Raw genomic sequence first — 20,129 nt, 5'->3', positions numbered from 1 at the left:
CCAAAGACTAAAGTGTTTTCTTTAAGAGTCCGCCATCTTGTTTCAATTGGCGCGCAATGAAACTCGGGATACGTTGGGATTCGAAGGATGCACCCGATGGATCCTTTGTGGGAAAAGGAGGACGCATCTGAAGGAGCCTTTGAAATGGGACAGACTTGGACTACGTCCTTCGAAGGATGCAGCCCCTGAAGTGGGACAGCTACAGTGTTTCAATAATGCAAACAATTTTAATGTACGGAAGCCCGGAGGGACGCGTCTGGTGAAGTCCGATCTAAATTGTTTTCTCTTCCACGTTTTTGACGGAAGGTTTTGTTTGTCTTGGCTGAAATAAGTCACATTTTTTTATGAGATTAAATCTGCCATCGTTTCTGGAAATGTCCGACTTTATTCTCTAAATTTTCTTGTTTTTAATCAAATTGTTTTTTCTCGGTATGTTACTCTTCTCCATCGGCTCTGTTTTTTTGTTTATCACAATGGTCCTGATACGCCGTCATAGTTTTCTCGACTTGCTCACAAATAAAAATAAATTACTGAACCTGAAAAGTTTTATAAACAGGATTTTTCTAAAGTCGTACACAGAGAAGAAGAGAGGACGGTCACCACGATTCTTTGTCTTGCCTCTCTGGGCTTCCGTACAACCAGGAAAAATCCATGCAAATATAAAACGTGACTGTGGATGTTTTCCACACGCCGTTGGTTTGGGTCTTTTCCCAGGAATGATAAACAATAAGAAAAGTCTCTCTGAGAACAGTTGGAACAAACTTCAGCTTTTGTTGGAGAAATTGGCAAAGCCGTCCTGAGCATGCGGTCACCAGTAAGTAGGGCAAGCCGGCCCAGTAACTGTTTGTCTCTCATGGACTGGAGATTATTTAGAGACTGCACGAGTCCTCTCCGTGCAGGCGAGTAAATATTCACATCCTCTGACTCATTAAGAACCTGAAGTAAACACCATGTCTCTCCAACAAAATGAATAAAAACCCACAGAGTCTGACCAGCTTTACTCCGGATTATCGTCAGGACACAGAACAGGGTCTGTTAGGGTTTACGTTCACTCAGTCAACTCTGAAGTCTGTGGCGTGACGGGGCTCTGCGTCCCGACAGACATGCTGCAAGAATCTGTTATTATTGCCAAGTGCGTTTACACATACAAGGACTTAGTCTTGGTCTTATTGGTTCATTATGGTAAATGTAAAATAGGCGCAGCAGTACTCCTCCTGTCAGGATGCTTACATAGAATAAAATAAACACAAAGAATATTAAATTAAATATGTAACTTACTGTTTGTCTTGGGGTCAGGGAACCTTAGTCTGTAGGGCCTTGGCTTGGGAACCGGAGGGTTGCCAGGTCCCGGTACAGACCAAGTATGGAAACTGGGGCTGGTAACTCATTTCCCTTGAGCAAGGCACCAAATCCCAAACGAGGGCTCGTCTTGACCTCTCTCCATTACTGCATGTCCATAGTGTCCTGTCCGTGCATGTGTGTATTTGCTGTGTGTGCAGCATGTTTAAAGCATTCTTTGTGTAAGAAAGGAGCTGTGTACTTTGTACAGGAGTGTGCAAGGTGATGCCGGTGCAGTGTGCAAAGCTTTACTGTATGAACGATAGAGACAATGGACAGAAATATGAACATACTGAATATAAAACAGTAAAAATGTGTCCTGATTCTGCATCAGCCTGTGTCCTCCGCAGAAACACTTTCCACTCGCTCTAAATGTGGACTTCTCCGGCCCTTGGCAGCTCCTCTCGGTGCAGCCTGGTGCCAGCCGAGTTCACGTCCGCTCTGTGAACGGACTCGTAAGGAGTTCCAGACTATTAACAGGCAGCGAGCGTTGTCAGGGAGATCCCTCACACACAGGAGGCCTTGTTCACTGAGGAACTCTGGGTAAAAACACACAGCGTGTGAGAGACGGAGGAGAGTCTGCAGAGCAAACAGCTGACTTTGAAGTTACTCTTCATTTTCTTTCTTTTTTGCTGTTCATGAAAATCTTTGTGCCAGTTTTTATGAGAGAGATCACGGAAGAGCTATGAGCCAGTTTTTACCTTTTCTGCTGTCGTGCATGTGAACTCTGACCTGGTGCAGAAACTTAAAAGTCTTCCTGCTCAAGCGACACCTCCATCTTTATGAACCCGACCGTGACCTCTGACCTTTATGTGGAGAGAGGAGAGGATTGCCCTGCAGGCGGAGACATGATGATGCGGTTTATCTCCTCAGTGTGACGGCTGGTGATGACTGATACTGAGGCTAGTTTCTAGAAACAGCAGCTGGTGCAGCTTGGACACATTGTCAGAGATGAACCCAGGGTCAGAGTGTTTCGGGTGTTTGATCACCTGGGCGACCCACCCGGGGGTGATCAGTGTCTTGTGTCCATGTAGCTCGCTGTGCCAGGGTTCGCCCCTCCTGATCCACAGCCACCTTAGAGCTTCTGTGATGTTCCTGGTGGCTCTTCTCTCCTTATAGACTTATACCCCTTTCCTACCAAAATGTTCAGACCCGGGAAGACCTCTTATAGAGGCCGATTGTCTCTTTTCCCATTGCCAGTGAAGTCTCCTCCTGTCGGTCTCTTTCCTGCTGCGTCACCGTCTGACGTCACAAACACACCAGAGACAGGGTTAGTAACCAGTGAAGATGTTACGGTGGTTAGGTCTTTATTGTATCTATCACTCATTCAGTCTGTTTATCAAACTCGGCGCCAACAAATCTGGAACGATGTTCGAGCGCTGCTCGGACGGAGACGGGCGGAGTTTGTAGCTGAGATGACGAGGAGTCGCAGAAGTTACCGACGGAGCATAGCATCGCGCCGGAGAGGGGGCGGAGATTAGCGTGTCAACACGGGTTTTGTGAGCCGAGGCGATAATTACTCGGGTTGACTGCAGAGTCATGTGACCCGGGTCTGAATGCTGATTGTAACCTTTCCCACTAAGCAATAAAGCCGGGTGTTAGCGGGTATTAGCGGGTTTTTTGACCAGTGGGAAAGCGGCTTTAGTGTCTGATGCAGAGACTGGCCTGCGAAGCGTCTGCAGCCCACCTCACCGAGCTCACAGCGGGCTCTCCACCCATGGCTTCTGCACTCCTCCACCAGGTCAAAGTATCTGACCCTCTTTGGCAGGAGTCCAAACCTTAAAAAAAGGCCTGTTTCTATTTCACTTTTTGGTGAGGCTTTTTCCATCAGTGTGGAAACACATTATTATGAGAACACACTAAAATCCAAACTTCTGCCACAGTCGGGTCCAAATCCAGACAGTTTAAGAATCATTATCCATCTGTGTTACAGTGAGCAGCCTCTCACAGGGTTCGTAAACTACTTCAGTTTCTCAAGTTGAGTGGAAACATGTGTGCTGTCTTAATCTCTGTTGTCCATAAAACGCTGATGATTCAGATCTGTGTTTCCTCTGAGCTCAGACTAAAGACTCTCTCTCTGCTGCGCGGCGGCACAGAAAGCCGGACAACAGACTGTGTGAATATTTAGAGCTCTGACGGCTGCTGGTGCACGTGCAGAAATTATACAGCAGAACACAATGTGAACATCAGAAGTTTATTGTTCCACATTTTATGAAGGTTTTAGTTTTAGTTGCTGATTTGCAGTGAAGTCCTTCATTAAGGTGTCTGTGTTTGAAAACGTCGTAACTTCCTACTAACAGTCATGTTGTAATCTGAGACCTTAAAGCTGCTGAGAGGAACTTTCTGTTTGTGCTGATTTTGGCGCCCCCTGTGGACACAGCCTCTTATCTCTCAGCTGATTTTGTCCTGTTCATGCTAACCTGGTGATTTTAAACTAAAAATCTCCTCCTGCTTTCTTTAACAGTCACATGTATCACTCACTTTAAAGTTTAGCCCTGTAACAAAGGCAGCGTGCAGGTCATGGCTTCGTCCGACACCTTCCCCCCCGTCATCAGTTAGAGGCATTAAAAATAATTATATAGAAATAATCAATCTTGTCTCTGATGGTCTGTTTGCTTCTGTCGCTCATAAAGAGTCATCAGGATTATTTTCAGTGTGTTTCGTAACCAGTAAAAACTCCTCACAGGAGCGTTAACCTTAGGAAACCCTGCTCGCAAAGCAATGAAGAGTCAGAGTGACAGAAGAAGTCGAACAAAACACAAACTTTATTCTGTCGTACAAAAAAACATTTTTAAAGGTAAAAAGAGGAGGAAAAGTTTTGCTGCTGGTTAAATGACTTGTTGTCTTCTCTCTGAGTTTTATAAGCTGTGACTCGTTAGCTGTGACTCGTTGGCTGTGACTCGTTAGCTGTGACTCGTTAGCTGTGACTCGTTGGCTGTGACTCGTTAGCTGTGACTCGTTGGCTGTGACTCGTTAGCTGTGACTCGTTGGCTGTGACTCGTTAGCTGTGACTCGATAGCTGTGACTCGTTGGCTGTGACTCGTTAGCTGTGACTCGATAGCTTTGACTCGTTAGCTGTGACTCGTTGGCTGTGACTCGTTGGCTGTGACTCGTTAGCTGTGACTCGTTAGCTGTGACTCGTTGGCTGTGACTCGTTAGCTGTGACTCGTTAGCTGTGACTCGTTAGCTGTGACTCGTTGGCTGTGACTCGTTGTGACTCTGGGCGTTTAAAAACAGCTGGCGTTGCCCAGAAAGCTTCGGTATGTTATAAACGTAGGTAAGAGGCAGGAATGAAGAAGTCATCCTGAACATGGATGATGCTTTGTGTTAAACTTTGGTCGCACAGGTTACCTGTTTTTTTGTCTATTTAATTAAATAATATTAATCAATAATATGAGGAAACTTCTCAAAGTGAAGTATTAACAGATTCATTATTTCCCGGTAATAAATCGGTGATAATTGTAGATGTAATTAAGTGTTTTATTTGTCAATGTGAAATCAATAACTCAAATTAATCAATATTTACTGCAGCTAGCTTATGTAACGAGAGGTTTGTTGTTCCTATGCATGTTGCTACACGGAGCGGTTAGAGCGTGACGCAGGACTGCTGGCCGTTCATGAGTTCAGCTTAATGAAGCTACCTGTAAGCAAGGTGAGATGCTTTAACCGTCCATTCTGTTGAAGGTAAGACCAGAATGAAACAGAGCTAACGCGCTGACATTTAGCAGGTGCAATGTTCACAGTTAACTTCCTTAGCTTAGCGCATTAGCATGGTCACATCTGCGGACAAACACAAAGGAAAACAGAGGATTATGGGAGCATGATTATTCCTGCAGGTGTTATTATTACGATATTGGAGAGATGATGGCGCTGGATGGAATCAAGTTACGTACATGCATCCTGAGGGGACGTGGATGTTTGAACAACATTTTATGGCAATCCATCAAACGGCTTTCTAATGTTAGCGTCACCAGTTTTGGCTTCCTGGTGAACTTTAAAGAAATGTCTTTGAACTCACTGACCAGAAGCGTTAATATTTAATCTACGAGGTGAATATGTAAAGTTCATCAACTACTTCTGGTTCAGCTGCTTCCATTCCTGGCTGCTAACACTGCTCACTGTAGAAAAAGAGATGTTTCGTTTGTTCATTATTTTGCTAGCATCAGTCTGTGCTGTGTGGGTGAAGGAGAGAAGCTGTCGCTCTTTTTCAAGACGTGTTTCTTTCTTGACGCATCAATATTTTCAAAGTTGCACCAAAAAAAACGAAAATCAAATTTAAATGTAAAACTTCTGCTTGTAGAAAGTTTTTGATTTATTTTACGGATGATGTCGTCATCACAAGGCCGTTATAAGACCTGCAGATCTGATGCCGCCTGATTCACCGTTTTTGACATTTAGCTCAAACTTGGTCCACACGGAGTTTTGAGACCGTCCCAGCCGGCTGTTAGGGGAAAATGTGGCAACTAGAAGTTACCTCTTAAAAACAACACTGTTAAATTGAACTGAAGTAAAGTCAATCATGTTTTTGTGAGGTGAGATGATCAGTGAACGCCCATCAGTGCTGTGAAGTCTTCAAGTTCACATGCAGTCTGTTAAAAACCTTCAATAAGTCCTCCAGGTGAAGTCCGCCTCATAGGCCTCCAAACAGAGTCCACAGCAGCCCCAGTGACACCAGTAGAACCAGTGGAGCGGGTCGTCTCTGCAGTCCAGAGGCTGAGTTGTAGATCTTGATGCGTCCTTCAACAGATGGATAAACTTTCTTCCTCATCGTGATGTAGTGGGACACGACTGAGATGTCCAGATCCCCTGAAAGGAAACAGAAAGATGGACAGTCACGCTTCCACTCGGTGACGTCACTTCAGGTAAAGTGAGAGGTACCAAACGTCTCACCGCTGTTGTGTTTGAGGGTCTCGTTTTTGATCATGGAGAAGCCGTCTCCACCTTTCACCATGTAGGACGGCAGCACCACTTTATACACCACCTCGTCCTCCACAGGCTCGTAACGAGGAACGCGACACTTTGTGCAGAGGATGGCGAGGCTCCGTACGCGGCTCCCCGGCGGCTCGGAGAGGTCAAACTCTACATGAAACCCTGTCAGAGGAAACACGTCACTGAGGAGGAACCTTTGTGCAACGACTGCTTCAAAACATGAATCTATTAATACACAACGTCTTTAACAATGTGGAAATAAAGATACCTGACACCTGCAGGAACTCTCCGGTGCTTTGGCCGTATCGTCTCACTGAGTGTTCGAAGGCTTTCCTCAGCGTGGAGCCCTTCAGCTGCACCAGGTCGAAGGTTCCTCCGAAAGGTAGGACAGAGATCAGGTCCTCCATGGTGATCGAACCTGCAGACAACACATCGACACCTTCAGCAAGTTCTTCTGACTTCAGTTTATAAAGAATCTTTATAGAGAAAACATGCGATGTTCAACGACTTCTTCAAGTGACCTCAAAAGAACTTTAGTCGTCTCACAGGAGAGGACTGAGGAAGTCACTCGCTCTCTCCACCTAAAACCATCTGCTCTCTTTGGCTGCGTGTTCTGCGTTTGGACGAGACACTGCTCCAGTTTTATTTTACTTCCTCTGGATTCATCGACGCACCGTTTCTGGTTCGTTCGTCAATAGATGTGCGGACGCCTCCTCCGTTTAATAAGCAGGCGCTGACGTGGTTCCACTGGACGTCGTCTGAGAATCTGATGTTGTTGTCCAGCTGGAGTGGAGACAAGAAGCAGACTCTCAAAGTCACACAGAGGTTTGAGTTGTCATCTATTTAATGTGTAAGGGACACATTTATAATCTTGGAAACACTTTCCATCTCAGCTAAGATACAAAACTTTTGAGAGCCACCTCGAACGATTCAAAGGGGTTTGAGTTTGATCCTCGATTTTCCTTTGAGGATTGAGAAACAACTCTCACCATGGCATCACAGATCAGGTTTCCCAGGTTGCATTCCCGAAAGCGACACTCTTCGGTGGTCCCGTTCAGAAAGACCAGAGTCTTTCCCACAGCCTGAGCCGAGTAGTTGGCCAGATTCTTTTTCCATTCCTCAACGTCGGCAAGAACTGCAGGATCTGAAGAAGACAGCCGAGTTAGGGAAGAGTTGAGGTAATATCTCACGAGTTCTAGGTACTGGTGCTTCCAATTTATACTTCTGTTATACATCAGATAAAAGACTTTTCTGACCTTGTAAAAAAGATGCTGTAGAATAAAACCCATCAAAGACCTACAAAGTTTAGACTGAGGGTTTTTCTGTTCTCTTACCTTGGGGAACGCTGCTGTCCAGCAGGATGGGGTTTCCTGTAGACTTCACTACCTTTCCGGCTTCATCAAAGGTCACTTTAAGATAACCCAAATATTTTCCGAAGGCGTAAGCCTGCACCACAGGAACCTGCCGGCCGTCCTCTGATTTCACCATGAAGGGATACGGACCTGCAGGGACTTCAGAGGAAGGAGGCGCTCCTGAAAGGGCAAAGAGAAAGCAGGAGTCAGTGGAAGGGCAGGTGAAAACTGTGTTTATCTACCAGGGTTTAAACTGAGCAGTTTCCCAGAGCTGAAGTTAACAACAATTAGAGATCAAGAGAACAGAACCCAACATTAAGTTATTGTTGTGAAGTGAAGTTGCAATTTCCATCCAGTTGAAGTTGATGATATCTGAACATATGCATTCACCTAAAACAACAGCACTCATGGGCCTACATTAAACAGGAGAGGTAGCACCAGTCATTCACAGGAGGCACATAATACATTCAGAGGTACATGAGGGGCCGAGTGAGGGGAGTGTGGAGGGCTTTGTGGTTAAAAAATAAATAAACCAGATGAGACGAGTTCCTTCCAGGGTTTGTTTACATATCACATTCTTGAGAATGGGCTGGAGGTGAGGTCACAGGGACTTTAATCTTTCGCTATTAAACTCTAATCCGTTCATCTCTGAGTCCCAGTGGATGGTTCTACCAAATTTGGAGATGCTCCCTCCAGACGTTGCTAAGTTACCGCCTTCACAAGATGGGACGAGTAGAGCGACAACTCCAGCCAAACCTCTTCAAACGTCTTCGTTGTTTTGTTGGTTTACAGAACAAAAAATTCGATGAGGATGTTGGAAATGCTACAAAACCTGAGCTCCATCCACCTACCTGAGTGCATCAAAGTAAAACTGGATCAAACCAAAGAAGCTGATTTAGACTCCATTCAAACTTCAACTAACCACTGTCGCACCAAGACACAGGACCTGATGGGTTAACGTATCATTGCACCACAACACGTTGTAAATCGGACTTTTGTCTGTTTAAATGAAGTCAGTCTTTGAAACGATGACAAACCAGGATGTTGAGCACGAAACACAGTTTTGCTCCAAGTTCAGAAAAGACTCCGGAGACGGAGCGGAGAACTGACGCCCAAAAATAAACAGTGTTGGAACTACGTGCAGCTCTGCTTTCAGACTGTCAGGGAACATAACATAACATGACATGACATGACATGACATGACATGACATGACATGACATGACATGACATGACATGACATGACATGCATACGTAACAGTCAGGGTCGTCTTGCAGTCAAACCTCCAACACTCAGACATGATGCACATATTGACCCAGGCTGACCAACACTTCCTAAAGATGTCACTTTTCTCCAGTGATAAAGTCAAATTTCAGGAAGTTCAAACTTTGGAAAACTTAACAGATCATCATCTTTCTTTTCGTTCTTTATGTTTAACGTTCTTTGCTGAAGACTCCAGTTTCCCTTGTTTCTAAAAGGAAAGAATGAAGACACGATGACTTGTTGATGACTTGTTGATGACTTATTGATGACTTGTCGGCTTCATTACAGAAACAAATCAGAAGCAGTTAAACCCAAAGCCAAAGTGAATTCCTCTGAATCTGATGAGTCATCTGAGAGGATCCAAAGTGCTGTGAGGTCGCAGCTCTAGGGATCAGTTACCGGCAGAGGCAAAGTTTCCCACACTTCATGTTCGCAGACTTCTTGATGAAATAAAGGAGAGAGGTGGAGAGTGTGACACAGGACAGCGTGGGACGGAGGGAGCTTGGCAGGTGATTTATCCAGTGTGGGCGTCGTCTGCATCGTGATGATAAGAGAGGCCAGAGAGGGCGTCAGGGTGCTTATCTGTTTCAGTCCAACGATTAATGTAGAATAGGATGACACATGAGCTGTGTCTCAATTCAGGCGCTGCATCCTTTGAGGCATTCGTAGCCTGTGTACGCTGCTAAGGCCGTACATTTTATCAGGCCAAACTATTCGATTGAATTGAAACCAAAAACTTTTAAGAGTCTGCCATCTTGTTTGAATTGGCGTGCAATGAATCTTGGGATACGTTGGGCTGCGAAGGATGGACCTGGTGGATCCTTCATGGCCCGGGAAAAGGAGGACGCATCTGAAGGAGCCTTCGAAATGTGTTTTGCAACACAGCGTCAGAGTGCGTGCCTGCTGAACGCAATCAAATGCACAAGAAAATTCACTCCCATTTATTGAGTACGCATGAGGTCACTGCTCAAAGCATGCTGGGAAACCTGGCGAAACAGACCCAGCCATAGGTGCCACTTTTGGTTTGGTTGGATTGAGTAGACTTCTCACTTCACCTCCGCAGGCGATCAGTGAAACAGGCAGACACGAGTGCAGAGAGCAAAGCACCGCCAAGAACAAGGCCCTGCGATACGATGCGTCCTGCTTCTAACTGTCAGAATGTACAGATAACAAAACCTTTAAAGATCTCTGCAAAGGTCGCCGATGCTTAGTTCATGTTTCCGTTTGCTTTGTGTCTAACTGCACATATCCGCCCTTGAAGGTCTTGAATGCATCACTGTCAGCCTTAAAGGATGTTCTTCCTCTCAGAGTCCAAACAGCCACTAAGTGCTGTCCTGACACCCGACACTGCCCGACCTCTGCTGCACAAAAACATCTTTAGTGTCTGCAGCCTGAGGTCCAAACCAGCAGCTGACTTCCTGCGCCTGAGCTATTTATTTTTATTGATTTAAGGAGACCACACTTGTGTCCACAGTATGTTTATTCTCAAGCTAACCACGTGTGAGACTCAGAGTTTCCATCCAGGAGAAAAGACCACAGCTCACAGACACAGAGTTAGACACTGAAAGAGAGTGAAGAAATGCACTGACCCAACCTACAAGATCAGTTATACTCAATGAAAATGCATCAAGATGGCTTCCTACAGTCACTCCAGCAGCCCCGACAGGATGTAAAAAACGGGAGATAGTGTTGGATGTCTGAAACCTCTGCTTAAATATCTGCAGAGTAGTTACATGTAAATCAAACCAAATATAAACACATGTCCAACAGACTCAGATCTGTTACCTGTGTAGAGGAAAGTGTTGGTGTGTCCACCGATGACCACGTCGACTCCTCGGACCTTCCGGGCGATCTGCTGATCCATAGTGAAGCCCGAGTGACCCAGAGCGATGATCTTATTCACGCCCAGCGTCTGCAGTTTGTCCACCTGCAGCTGCAGGGCGGAAACCTCGTCCTCAAACTTCAGGTGTGGTCCTGAACAACGACACGGACAGGTAAGAGAGCCATTAGGAATCACTGTTTGTACAAAATAATGTCTTAGGTTCAGTGTGTGGTCCGAGGATAGTTCAGCATGTTTACAGGTGGATCAAACCTAAACGGACGACCCTCTCTACCTCCTGAGCCACAGCCTCCCAAATCAAAATCACAGCTGTATAAAACCAGTGTGGATCTAAAGGTTAAAGGTCACTATGTATCTCTGAATGAGGTAACACAATGCTGACTGAGCATATGGCCCGCTGATGAAAGCCTTTGTATCTGCAGTATATAGTATTATTATGGGCTGGGTGTCTGTGGCGACGCCCAGTTAGTGAGGCGTTTTCCATCAGCCAGCAGTGGTTGGTCTGCCAGAGAGGGTAGGCGGAGCTAAGCGGCTGCTTCTCCGCTCTCTGCAAGTGTTGCGAGTAAACAGTAATCTACTATGGCTGAACAAACAAAGAAAAGATGGATGACTACAGATACAACTTCAACAAGAAGTGAAAATCCAAAGAAGAAGAAACAAACTCGACGCTCAGATGAAGCAAACAGTCTGAAAAGGAAAGCGACCGTCAGCCAGGAAAATCAGGAGTTACAACCGGAGCCAACCGTGGACGTCACACATGCAGCACTGTGTGGATATCTGGGAAGTGTTTAAATAGTTTAAATATGTCACACCTGTCTGCAGTTTTACTTTTTACAAGACGTGAGGTTTTTACTGCAGCAACACATCGAGTTGTGCATGCTTCATCCGGCACTAAAATCATTGTCACGTTAGAGTAATCCCGACCTTTGCAGGGTTTAAGGAATGTTTGAAAAACCATTTTCATCTGACGTGTCAAAAACTGTGAAATCAATGATCACTGTTGATGTATTTTTAAAACCCTTCGTGTTAGGAACAGGTGATTTCCATCTGATTTGTTTGCCACCTGTACTCCTGGATGACATAATTACATGAGGTATTTTCATACAATTTGGTTGCCACCTGTCCCTGCTTGACAAACACCCCAGCAGCCCTGCTTCGTTTGTCTTTTACGTCATGTTGTGTCGGACTTTTGTAGAAACATTAAACTTCTTTTTAATCAATTTTCCACTTGGAAAGAACTGTTTTGTTTCTGAGGCGAAACACAACCTGAGCCTGAGAGTGAAACTTCTCAGCCCGTCGTAAAGATTTGTTATTTGAAGCGTTTAGTTTCCTCAGCGATCTATTTGTTTCACGTTGATGTAGCCGCCACAGAAAAGCTTTTAAGGTGTCAGGCCTTTAAACAAACCTAATCACCCCTAACACTAACAGATGTCGGCCATGAAAATAACGTTTAGAGGAAGTGTGTATCATCACCATCATGCTGACAGTGTGCAGGCCCTCACAGACACACACTCATAAACCATCTGCTTCCACTCACCAGGTTTGGACAGAGCCGAAGTCTCCTGTGACGTGTATCCCACCACGCCCACCCGCTCCCTGCTCACGTCGAGGATCTTATAAGGTAAGTAGGAGTTTCCAAACGTTGCTGCCAGAGTTTGGTCTGTTTTTAAGTTGGCGCTGAGAACGGGACATTTGATCTCCTCCATGAACGGCTTCATGAGTCCTTCCACGCCGTTGTCGAACTCGTGGTTTCCAAAAGCCTGAAAGACACAAAGAGACGTTAAATATCGACCCTCAGACACACGTTGAGTTAACTTTCATTTATACCCAACACATCGTCCACGCCACGTTAAATAATGTTCTGAGCATCTAAAAATAAAGGTGATGTATGACTTAATCAAGCAGCTCTCCCTCCAACACATCAACATGGTAAACAACTAATTTTACCTGAATGCTCCTCATCGAGATTTGGGAACCGAGAACTTCTTCTGAAAGCTGCAAGTACTCCAAGAAATGTTCAACGCTGCAGGTCCCAACATAAAGTAAAGTGCTACCCCTGGAGAAGGGCCCTTTCGGGTCTGTGGGACTTTATTCAGACCGTGATCCCTGCAGTGGAAGAGCACTGAGTGCCTCCAAATGTCCCTGGGGAAAGTTCTTGCGTTGGAAACTGAGCTATAAAATGAGTAACTGACAAACAGCTACATTAAGATTCCACACTGGTGAGTATAAACTGTAAATCGATATGCAGACGATGCTTCTCTGTTTAAATCATAGGCCTACAACTCAGCAGACCTCATCACATAAACTGACAGCCTCACTGCTGATATGGTGCCATGTGACACAGATTCAATCACACCAGTCTCGCTCAGCGTGACATGAAGTCGACCCCCCAAGATGACTGCTACGACAGTGTGAGTAGAGGCCTTTAATCGTGTCTTAAACTTGCAGATTTAAACCCTCTTTACATCGAAGTACAGGCCTATTAACAATTTCTATCCAGAAAATAAGACTAAAGATAGATTACTATAAGACAGCTGAGTGTGTCAACAGCTCTGAGTGTGTCATGGTTTTCGTTAACTCTCGAGTGTCTTGACTCTAAATACACACGGACCTCCTCGTCCACTAGACTTTGCCTCGGCTCGTTAAAGAGTAAGAATGTAAACGAAGCCGTTACAGGAAACAGAACTGAGAGTGTTTACGGACAAGAAGATAACCGGTGATATCTGATAGCCAGCAGCCGCTTCTGGCACGGAAAGTGAAGCAGGACAGATTTAAACCAGAGAGAGTAATGCCTGCGTTCTACTGACTGTGTGAAAATTAACCAGAAGTCAAAGAGCAGAACAGAGAAAGGCCTTGTTCCTTATCTGTTTGAAGGCAGGTAAACACTGCTGCTCTTCAGTTAGTCGATCTGACTGTAACACTTCTGTTTTCTGAGGAAACAGATTCTTTAATCCATCACAGAAGACGTCATCAGAAAGTGAAATGCAGCTGTCTCAGAAGTAACGGTTTAGTGATTAACAGGTTGTTTATAGAGCCAAACCAAACAAAGCCTGCTGGGTAACAAGCTTTGCTTCATGTCTACAATGATTGACATGTTTCTTTTAGATATGTTCATCTGTACGCTGATGATACACCGCTTTATGTCACTAATAAACCTGGAGAGGCTGCTGAAGGAGCCTGAACCCTGCTGTAATCTAAACTGTGTTTGACTAACAAATATCCAGGGTTGTACACTCTGTATTTGTTCTATCGAGCACACAAGGTGCAGGTGTGTTTTGGGCAGAGGAAGGGACGAGGCCGTCAATGCTGCGGCTCCACCAGCCGATCTCTACTGCACACACTCTGGATACACATGAGCAGGATGGAGGCACCCGCTGTGGAGATGTTCTAGCTTCATGTTTGTACAATGAAAGGAGATGGAGGTGCTCAGTTGTCTTCAAAGTGGTGAAAACATTTGCTTCCCTGAAGGTTTGAACACTCTTGGCCACCGTACATGAGTCAAACATCTCATTTAGGAGGTGGCAGAACTTGATTTACTCTCCATCAGCATTTTAAATGAGTCTAAACTAATGAATGTGATTCTGCTCAAAGATTAAAAGACCCAGGGCGAGCGAGCCAATAAAAAGCTATTAAGCTGATTAAAACCCACTGAGTGAATCAATACATCAGCTTGAGCCGTTCACTGAGCGGAGTTCATCTGCTGCTCCGACCTTTACACTTTAGAGTCGCCTCAGAGTCACCATGTTGTTCTTACACACCTGTTTTAATTTACTCTTTCATTGTCTGTCCTCTGTCTGATGATTTCAATGACCTTACAGCGGTGTGCCTTCCTGTTCTTACAGCGCCTGTTTCCTGTCTTTGATGGATCTACAGCGAATGTCTTAACTACTAAAACAAAGACAAGATCACGTGATGAGTCACGTCTCGACTACGAAAGTTCATCGATGTCCACGTCCACAATGAGGCTGCATCTCGGATGGGAGCGGAAAAGGAGTACCCTCTGACCACACTCCATCCTTCTGATACATCCGACCTAAGGACTGACGACAGATCAAAGCTGGACGCTGACTGAGAGCGACAGTCTCTCAGCTGCACGCCCACGCCGGTCACTGCAATGACTGCAGGACGAGACGTGTCAATCTGTCAAAGAGGATTTTCATCAAGTTGTTCGACACTGCAACGCGTGAAACATTTGCATGTCCGGCTTCACCTCTAACTGCTTCCTCTGTGAAAGGTTTTTATTTTTTGCAGACAAAGTTCAAAATGAATTCTAAAGATACAGAAATGTATGTTAGCAAAGGACGTGTCTGATAGTGTGTTTCAGTGTGTGTTGATGGATGTTCATGTGTCCGTGTGTGTGTGGGGGGGCTGCAGAACAAGTGTGGGAACCATTGCACTGTATCATTCTGGCCACACAGTTTCAGTAATAAAAAGCATTTAAATCAAATCTGTTGCTTTAAATGTTTAAGAACCACATGAGTACAAGTTTCACAGCCTTCAATTTCTGCTGTAAACAATCATCTGACAGCTTTAACGTTACTCTGCACATGAAGATGTTATGTGTAAAACATAAATAAGATCATATCCAACATGATTTTAAATGGAGTAAACTACCAGACAGTTTATGAAGTTGTTAAAGTTGGCTCAAACTGGACATACACCAGTTCTATCTTTTTGAACCCTCACACCTGTATTCTTCTCTGAGCCTAAGTTCAGATGAGCAGACAGAAAGTTTAAATAGCAGTAATAATATAATAATAATAATAATAATAATAATAATGTAACTCGCGTGTGTGTTTCTCACCATGGCATCATACTGCAGCTTGTTCATGAAGTGCGCAGCCTCGGCTCCCTTGTAGTAGTTAAACCACACCGTCCCCTGGAACTGGTCTCCGGCGTCCAGCAGCAGCACGTTGCTCTCGGAGCTGCGGATCTTATTGACCATCGTGGCTCTCCGCGCCACTCCGGCGAAACACTCGCTGCTGCTGCCGCCGCATTTCCCCGAGTGCTTGCTGGTCTCCTCCACCCGGGCGTGCACGTCGTTGGTGTGGAGGAGAACCAAGTCCCAGTCCGCCGAGGTGGACACGGAGAAGCCGAGCAGGAGTGAGAGGAAGAGCCGCGGCAGAGCGCTCCGCTGCGGGCGCACCGAGTCCATCTCTCCGCGCGCGTTAAAGAACCGAAAGTGGAGACGAGAGGTGTTTGTTCTTACATGACCCACCAGGATCAGCCTCCTCCTCCTTCTCTCTGCTACTGCTGCTCTCTCTTATCTATGAATTAAACAAGACCCCGCTGAAACTACATGCTGAGCAGACTGACAGAGAGAGGCGCGAGGAGGAGGAGGAGGAGGAGAACACCAGGGAGGCTATGATCCGTCTTTTCTTCTCTTAAGTCCCCCACCACCACCTTTGACTTTCTCACACAGTGATGAACTTCTGTTCTCTACATGTGATGGATGGAGGCTGTGCGCACATTAAGGGGATGTCCCTGAATTACATGATTTATAAGAAGGCATTGGTAAAATATAAAAGGCAACACAGCATAAGAAATATGAAGGATTAAAGATAATCTCTAAATGTGATGTTGATCTGACCTCATAAAGAAAAACTCTGGGTTTGATTGCTTGGCCTGAATCGTAGCTCTGTCAATCAAGACCTCCAGAAGATCACATGTTCGAACTTTTCACCTTCAGTTTGTCTCTAAAGCTAAAGTACAGCAAGTTTGTTTTTACTGCGACTGTAATCAGGCCACTCGATGGGCACTGACTCACTTCTGGAGCCAGCCTCTAGTGGCCACTGGAGGAACTGCGCTTAATTAAGACGGTAAACCGGCACTGTAAAATCGGCATGTTAGTGTTCACAGTTTGGCCTGCTGGCAGCAGACGGCTCAGGTCCGACACGACGTTACCCTCACTAACAGTTCAATCATAGTGAAAGCACTACAGTATAAGAGTGTAATACTGACCTTGTACAACAGCAGGCTCCAGTTAAAGACAAGTACACATGCACACAGTAACAGACACACAAACCTGCCACTGAGTAAAGAAACGTATCAGTATGTTGAACGCTGTTTGAACAGTCTGACATGTATTTTGATTGAATCTGAAGATGACATAAGCAGCGTTTGTGTTCCCTGTGTGTGTGTGGGGGGGGGGGGGTGTAACTGTGACACGTCTGAACATGAATGAGAAATAAAGAGGAAGCTGCTGCTGGAATGAATGAAACCATGTGGGGTGGAGCCGCGCCTCATTACAGTGAAGCAGTCAGAAGACACAGCTTCAGTCTGCCGTCCTCCCTCAGCTCTGCTGTCTGACACGTCGTTTCATATCACACTGGTTTATTTAAAGCACGCGTGAATCATGAAACACTTTGGACACCTGATAATAAAGAGAGGCAGTGAAGTGGAAGGAGGATTTAATCCACAGATGCTGAAACATGAATGTAGGTAGGGAGTTAAAATAGCCTCTGTGAGGTCAACCACTGGTAAGTGGACTTCCTGTGAAGCCTCAAGTTACGTCACGATCCTGCATGACGAGGTGGTGAGTCAGCAACCTGTCAATCATAGGTAGCCCCGCCCTAAACCCTCCCCTGCACTGACTAAATGAACATCACGCTGTGTTGAAGAAGACTTGAAACTAGAGACTGAGACCATAAAGTCATTAGGAACATGTTTACTGAGTCGCCCCCTGCTGGACATTAGAAGGAGTGCAGGTTTAAGTAGCTAATAGAAGAGAACAGAAAGCCTTTATTGTGATTGGATAAGAGGATACAACGAGATAAGAGCGGCTCGTTGGTTTGTGCTTCAAAAACAACCATCACACCTGATATATGAATAAACAAAGTGCTGAAGTCATAATAAACAGCTGAGGTAGATAACAGGTGCTGAAGTCATTAGGCTGCACAGCTCCGGTTAGTTATCTGGTAGTTATGTAAGATTTAGTGACGGTGTTGTTGTTGTTGTTGTTGTTAGGGGAAACATGTTCATGTATCTACAGTAGTAGTCCGGGTTTTAGCGACCTGGAGCACCTGAGCGAGGGCAGAGGCTCAAACAGGTGAGAGCGGACTGAACAGTGTTTGTGGCTCTGCAGAGGAAGCAGGTGTCTGTAACGTCCTGGAGCGAGGGAGGAGGGTGATGATCCTCTGGATAGCGGAGCGGCAGAAGGTCGCCAGCCGCTTGTGACGGAGGCTGTTTCTCCTGAGGACTCTCAGTGTGTGCAGGCGCTGCTGTGTCTCTCTCTCTCTGAGTGGACCAGCAGAGTCTCAGATGTGGATTCAAAAGGCACCAAGAGCCGCTGCACTCATGCACGCTGCCATCTAGCAAAATTATAAAAGGGCGAACACTTCCTGGATTAAATCAAAACCTGGTTTGGCTCAGTGGGTAGAGCAGGCCCCCCTTATTCAGAGCCTACAGTCCTCGACGCAGCCGCCACAGGCTCGACTCCCGCCCTTGGCCCTCAGCTGTCCGTCAATCAAGGCAAAAACCTCTTTATTTTTATCTTCTTGCTCGGGCATCCTGAGAGGAAAAGTTAAGGACAAACTTTGGCTCCGAGATTTTATTCAACAGGCACTGACTCCTTCCACCCCGACCTCCTGTGTTTGTGTTACTAAGACTTAACCTCTTCATGGACTGAGAAAATGCTGCACGTGATCATAATCAAAGCCTCGATTCAAAACTTTTTATCAGCATTTAATATTTATTTTTAGAAACATCTTCAGCATAAACCACCAGGAGGTGTGAGGGATATGTGTGAGTGTGTGTGAGGGTTTTAGCTGACATTTAAGAGCCTCTCGCTGCTGCAGAGTGCTCGTTCAGAGTGTCACACACTCCTACACAGCTCTGAGGTTCAAACCACACACAGCCAAACCCGCCTGAACGTCATCACGGAAACAGACTGCAGACCGTCCTGTGGTTTGTGCAGTCTGGTACAGTAAGCTGGAGTTTGTTTATGCAGCCGAAAATACACCAGAGGAAAGACACGCTGGCTATCCTCCGTCTCTCTGCACCAGGAGACTCTGCAGAAGTCTCACCTGCGCCTCTTCGTTGCAGAACTTTTCGCTCTGCTGGATTTATCGCCTCATTTCTTAAAGTGTGTGTATCACCCGAGGCTGCTCTGTGTGTGCACTTACCGGATTGTCAAATAAAGTCACGTCCTCGCAGCCTCACTCACCCTCAGGCTCTAATTATGTTACAACACAGGAACAAGAAGCTGTTAATTATTCCTGGCACTGCACACTCACAGGTTTCTCTTCATTGTTCGCTCTACTGTAAGTTTGTCTATCATCTCTCGTTTCCTGAAGGAGTCTCAGTTTGTTTCTTTTCTGCAACGTTTAGGTCCCGTAACCTCTCCTCCCCTGAGACAGCTCGTTTCCACAAGCTGAGCTCAAATGAAGTTAGGATGTTGCAAACTGAGATTTAAAGGGGAATTCTTGTAGATTAGAACCAGGGCCCCATTCTTCATTTATTTTGGCATCTAAATGAAGTTCTTGTTGTTTCCACTGACAGGCTCAGATTGTTATTCTAAGTGTGTGACAACATGACAGAAAGGATCCCTACAGAGATAGACCTTTTTGTTACAGAGGAAGATGATTGTTTTAACCACAGACAGACGTTACATCGCTCTCTGCACACACACCAGACTCCATTCAGAAAAACAGGGATTTAACCTCTCAGAACACAGCAGCTGCTGTTCTGCTTCGGCCTCGATGTCTTTGTTTTGTTCGTGTTATTTTGCAACTTTGGTGTTTTAATTTGTTAGTGTGGAGCCAAAATAATACTTGTGTATCATACTTTAACTTACACAGAACAACTATCAGGCAGCGGTAGACAAGCAACTCCTATGATCTGCGCGGTAAAATTACTGTTTTTCTGAATGGGGTCTGGTGGCTTTGAAGAGCCAGAAGGATCCCTACAGAGATAGACCTTTTAGCTAAGGAGGAAGATGATTTTTAATCAGAAACAGATGTAACATCGCTCTTTATGAACAGTATGAATTCCTCACTCGGTCTGAAAGAAATCAGCTTTAAAAAGAATTTTAGTGGTCTGACTTGATTTGTCAAAACACTCTCTGGTCCGTGGCAACACACCCACCAAGTGCTCGCCTAAAAGTCGACTGGATGAATGTTAAAAGGAAGAAAAAGACTGTGTGTAGCTGAAGTGTGTTGTCTGCTACATACGCGTGTTCTGTGGAAGCGAAGACGTGTCCGTGTTACTGGGAGAATACAGATGTGGCACTGTCTTCCTGACACCAGCAGCAGCTTTGATCTCGCTCCTCCCGGCTGCAGAGGGAGCGCTCTGCTTCTGTTGGAACACGTCCCGGCTGACGCAACACGACGGATACGGATTAGTTCCCCTCTTTTAAGACTTCAGATGAAAGGATGAAAGCTGGAGGACGCCATCCATCAGCAACGATCA

At 45.5% G+C, this 20,129-nt stretch overlaps 1 protein-coding gene across 1 annotated transcript; it reads right to left on the bottom strand.

Annotated features, from left to right (window-relative positions):
• Positions 1-4,085: 4,085 nt before the first annotated feature.
• On the bottom strand, positions 4,086-15,950 carry nt5e (5'-nucleotidase, ecto (CD73)). The gene is made up of 9 exons (XM_069656000.1): positions 15,526-15,950; positions 12,259-12,481; positions 10,667-10,855; positions 7,602-7,799; positions 7,257-7,411; positions 6,942-7,050; positions 6,536-6,685; positions 6,229-6,429; positions 4,086-6,144 (listed from the first exon to the last, which is right to left on the bottom strand). The coding sequence occupies exons 1-9, from the start codon at positions 15,874-15,876 to the stop codon at positions 5,969-5,971; spliced, it is 1,752 nt and encodes a 583-aa protein (XP_069512101.1). The 5' UTR covers positions 15,877-15,950; the 3' UTR covers positions 4,086-5,968.
• Between the last annotated feature and the right edge of the window lie 4,179 nt (positions 15,951-20,129).

The sequence above is a fragment of the Semicossyphus pulcher genome, unplaced genomic scaffold (genome assembly GCF_022749685.1).
Source record: "Semicossyphus pulcher isolate SPU_LCO1_2020_fin unplaced genomic scaffold, fSemPul1.0.p SCAF_11, whole genome shotgun sequence".
NCBI lineage: Eukaryota > Metazoa > Chordata > Actinopteri > Labriformes > Labridae > Semicossyphus > Semicossyphus pulcher.
This window is presented reverse-complemented; position numbering and strand designations above follow the sequence as displayed.

Excerpts from the sequence above, each read along its gene's own strand:
- nt5e (XM_069656000.1), bottom strand. The coding sequence starts at position 15,876 with ATGGACTCGGTGCGCCCGCAGCGGAGCGCTCTGCCGCGGCTCTTCCTC. Across the intron at positions 7,800-10,666 it reads CAACACTTTCCTCTACACAG|GAGCGCCTCCTTCCTCTGAA; the intron begins GTAACAGATCTG and ends TTGCCCTTTCAG. Across the intron at positions 6,430-6,535 it reads AGAGTTCCTGCAGGTGTCAG|GGTTTCATGTAGAGTTTGAC; the intron begins GTATCTTTATTT and ends TTCCTCTGACAG.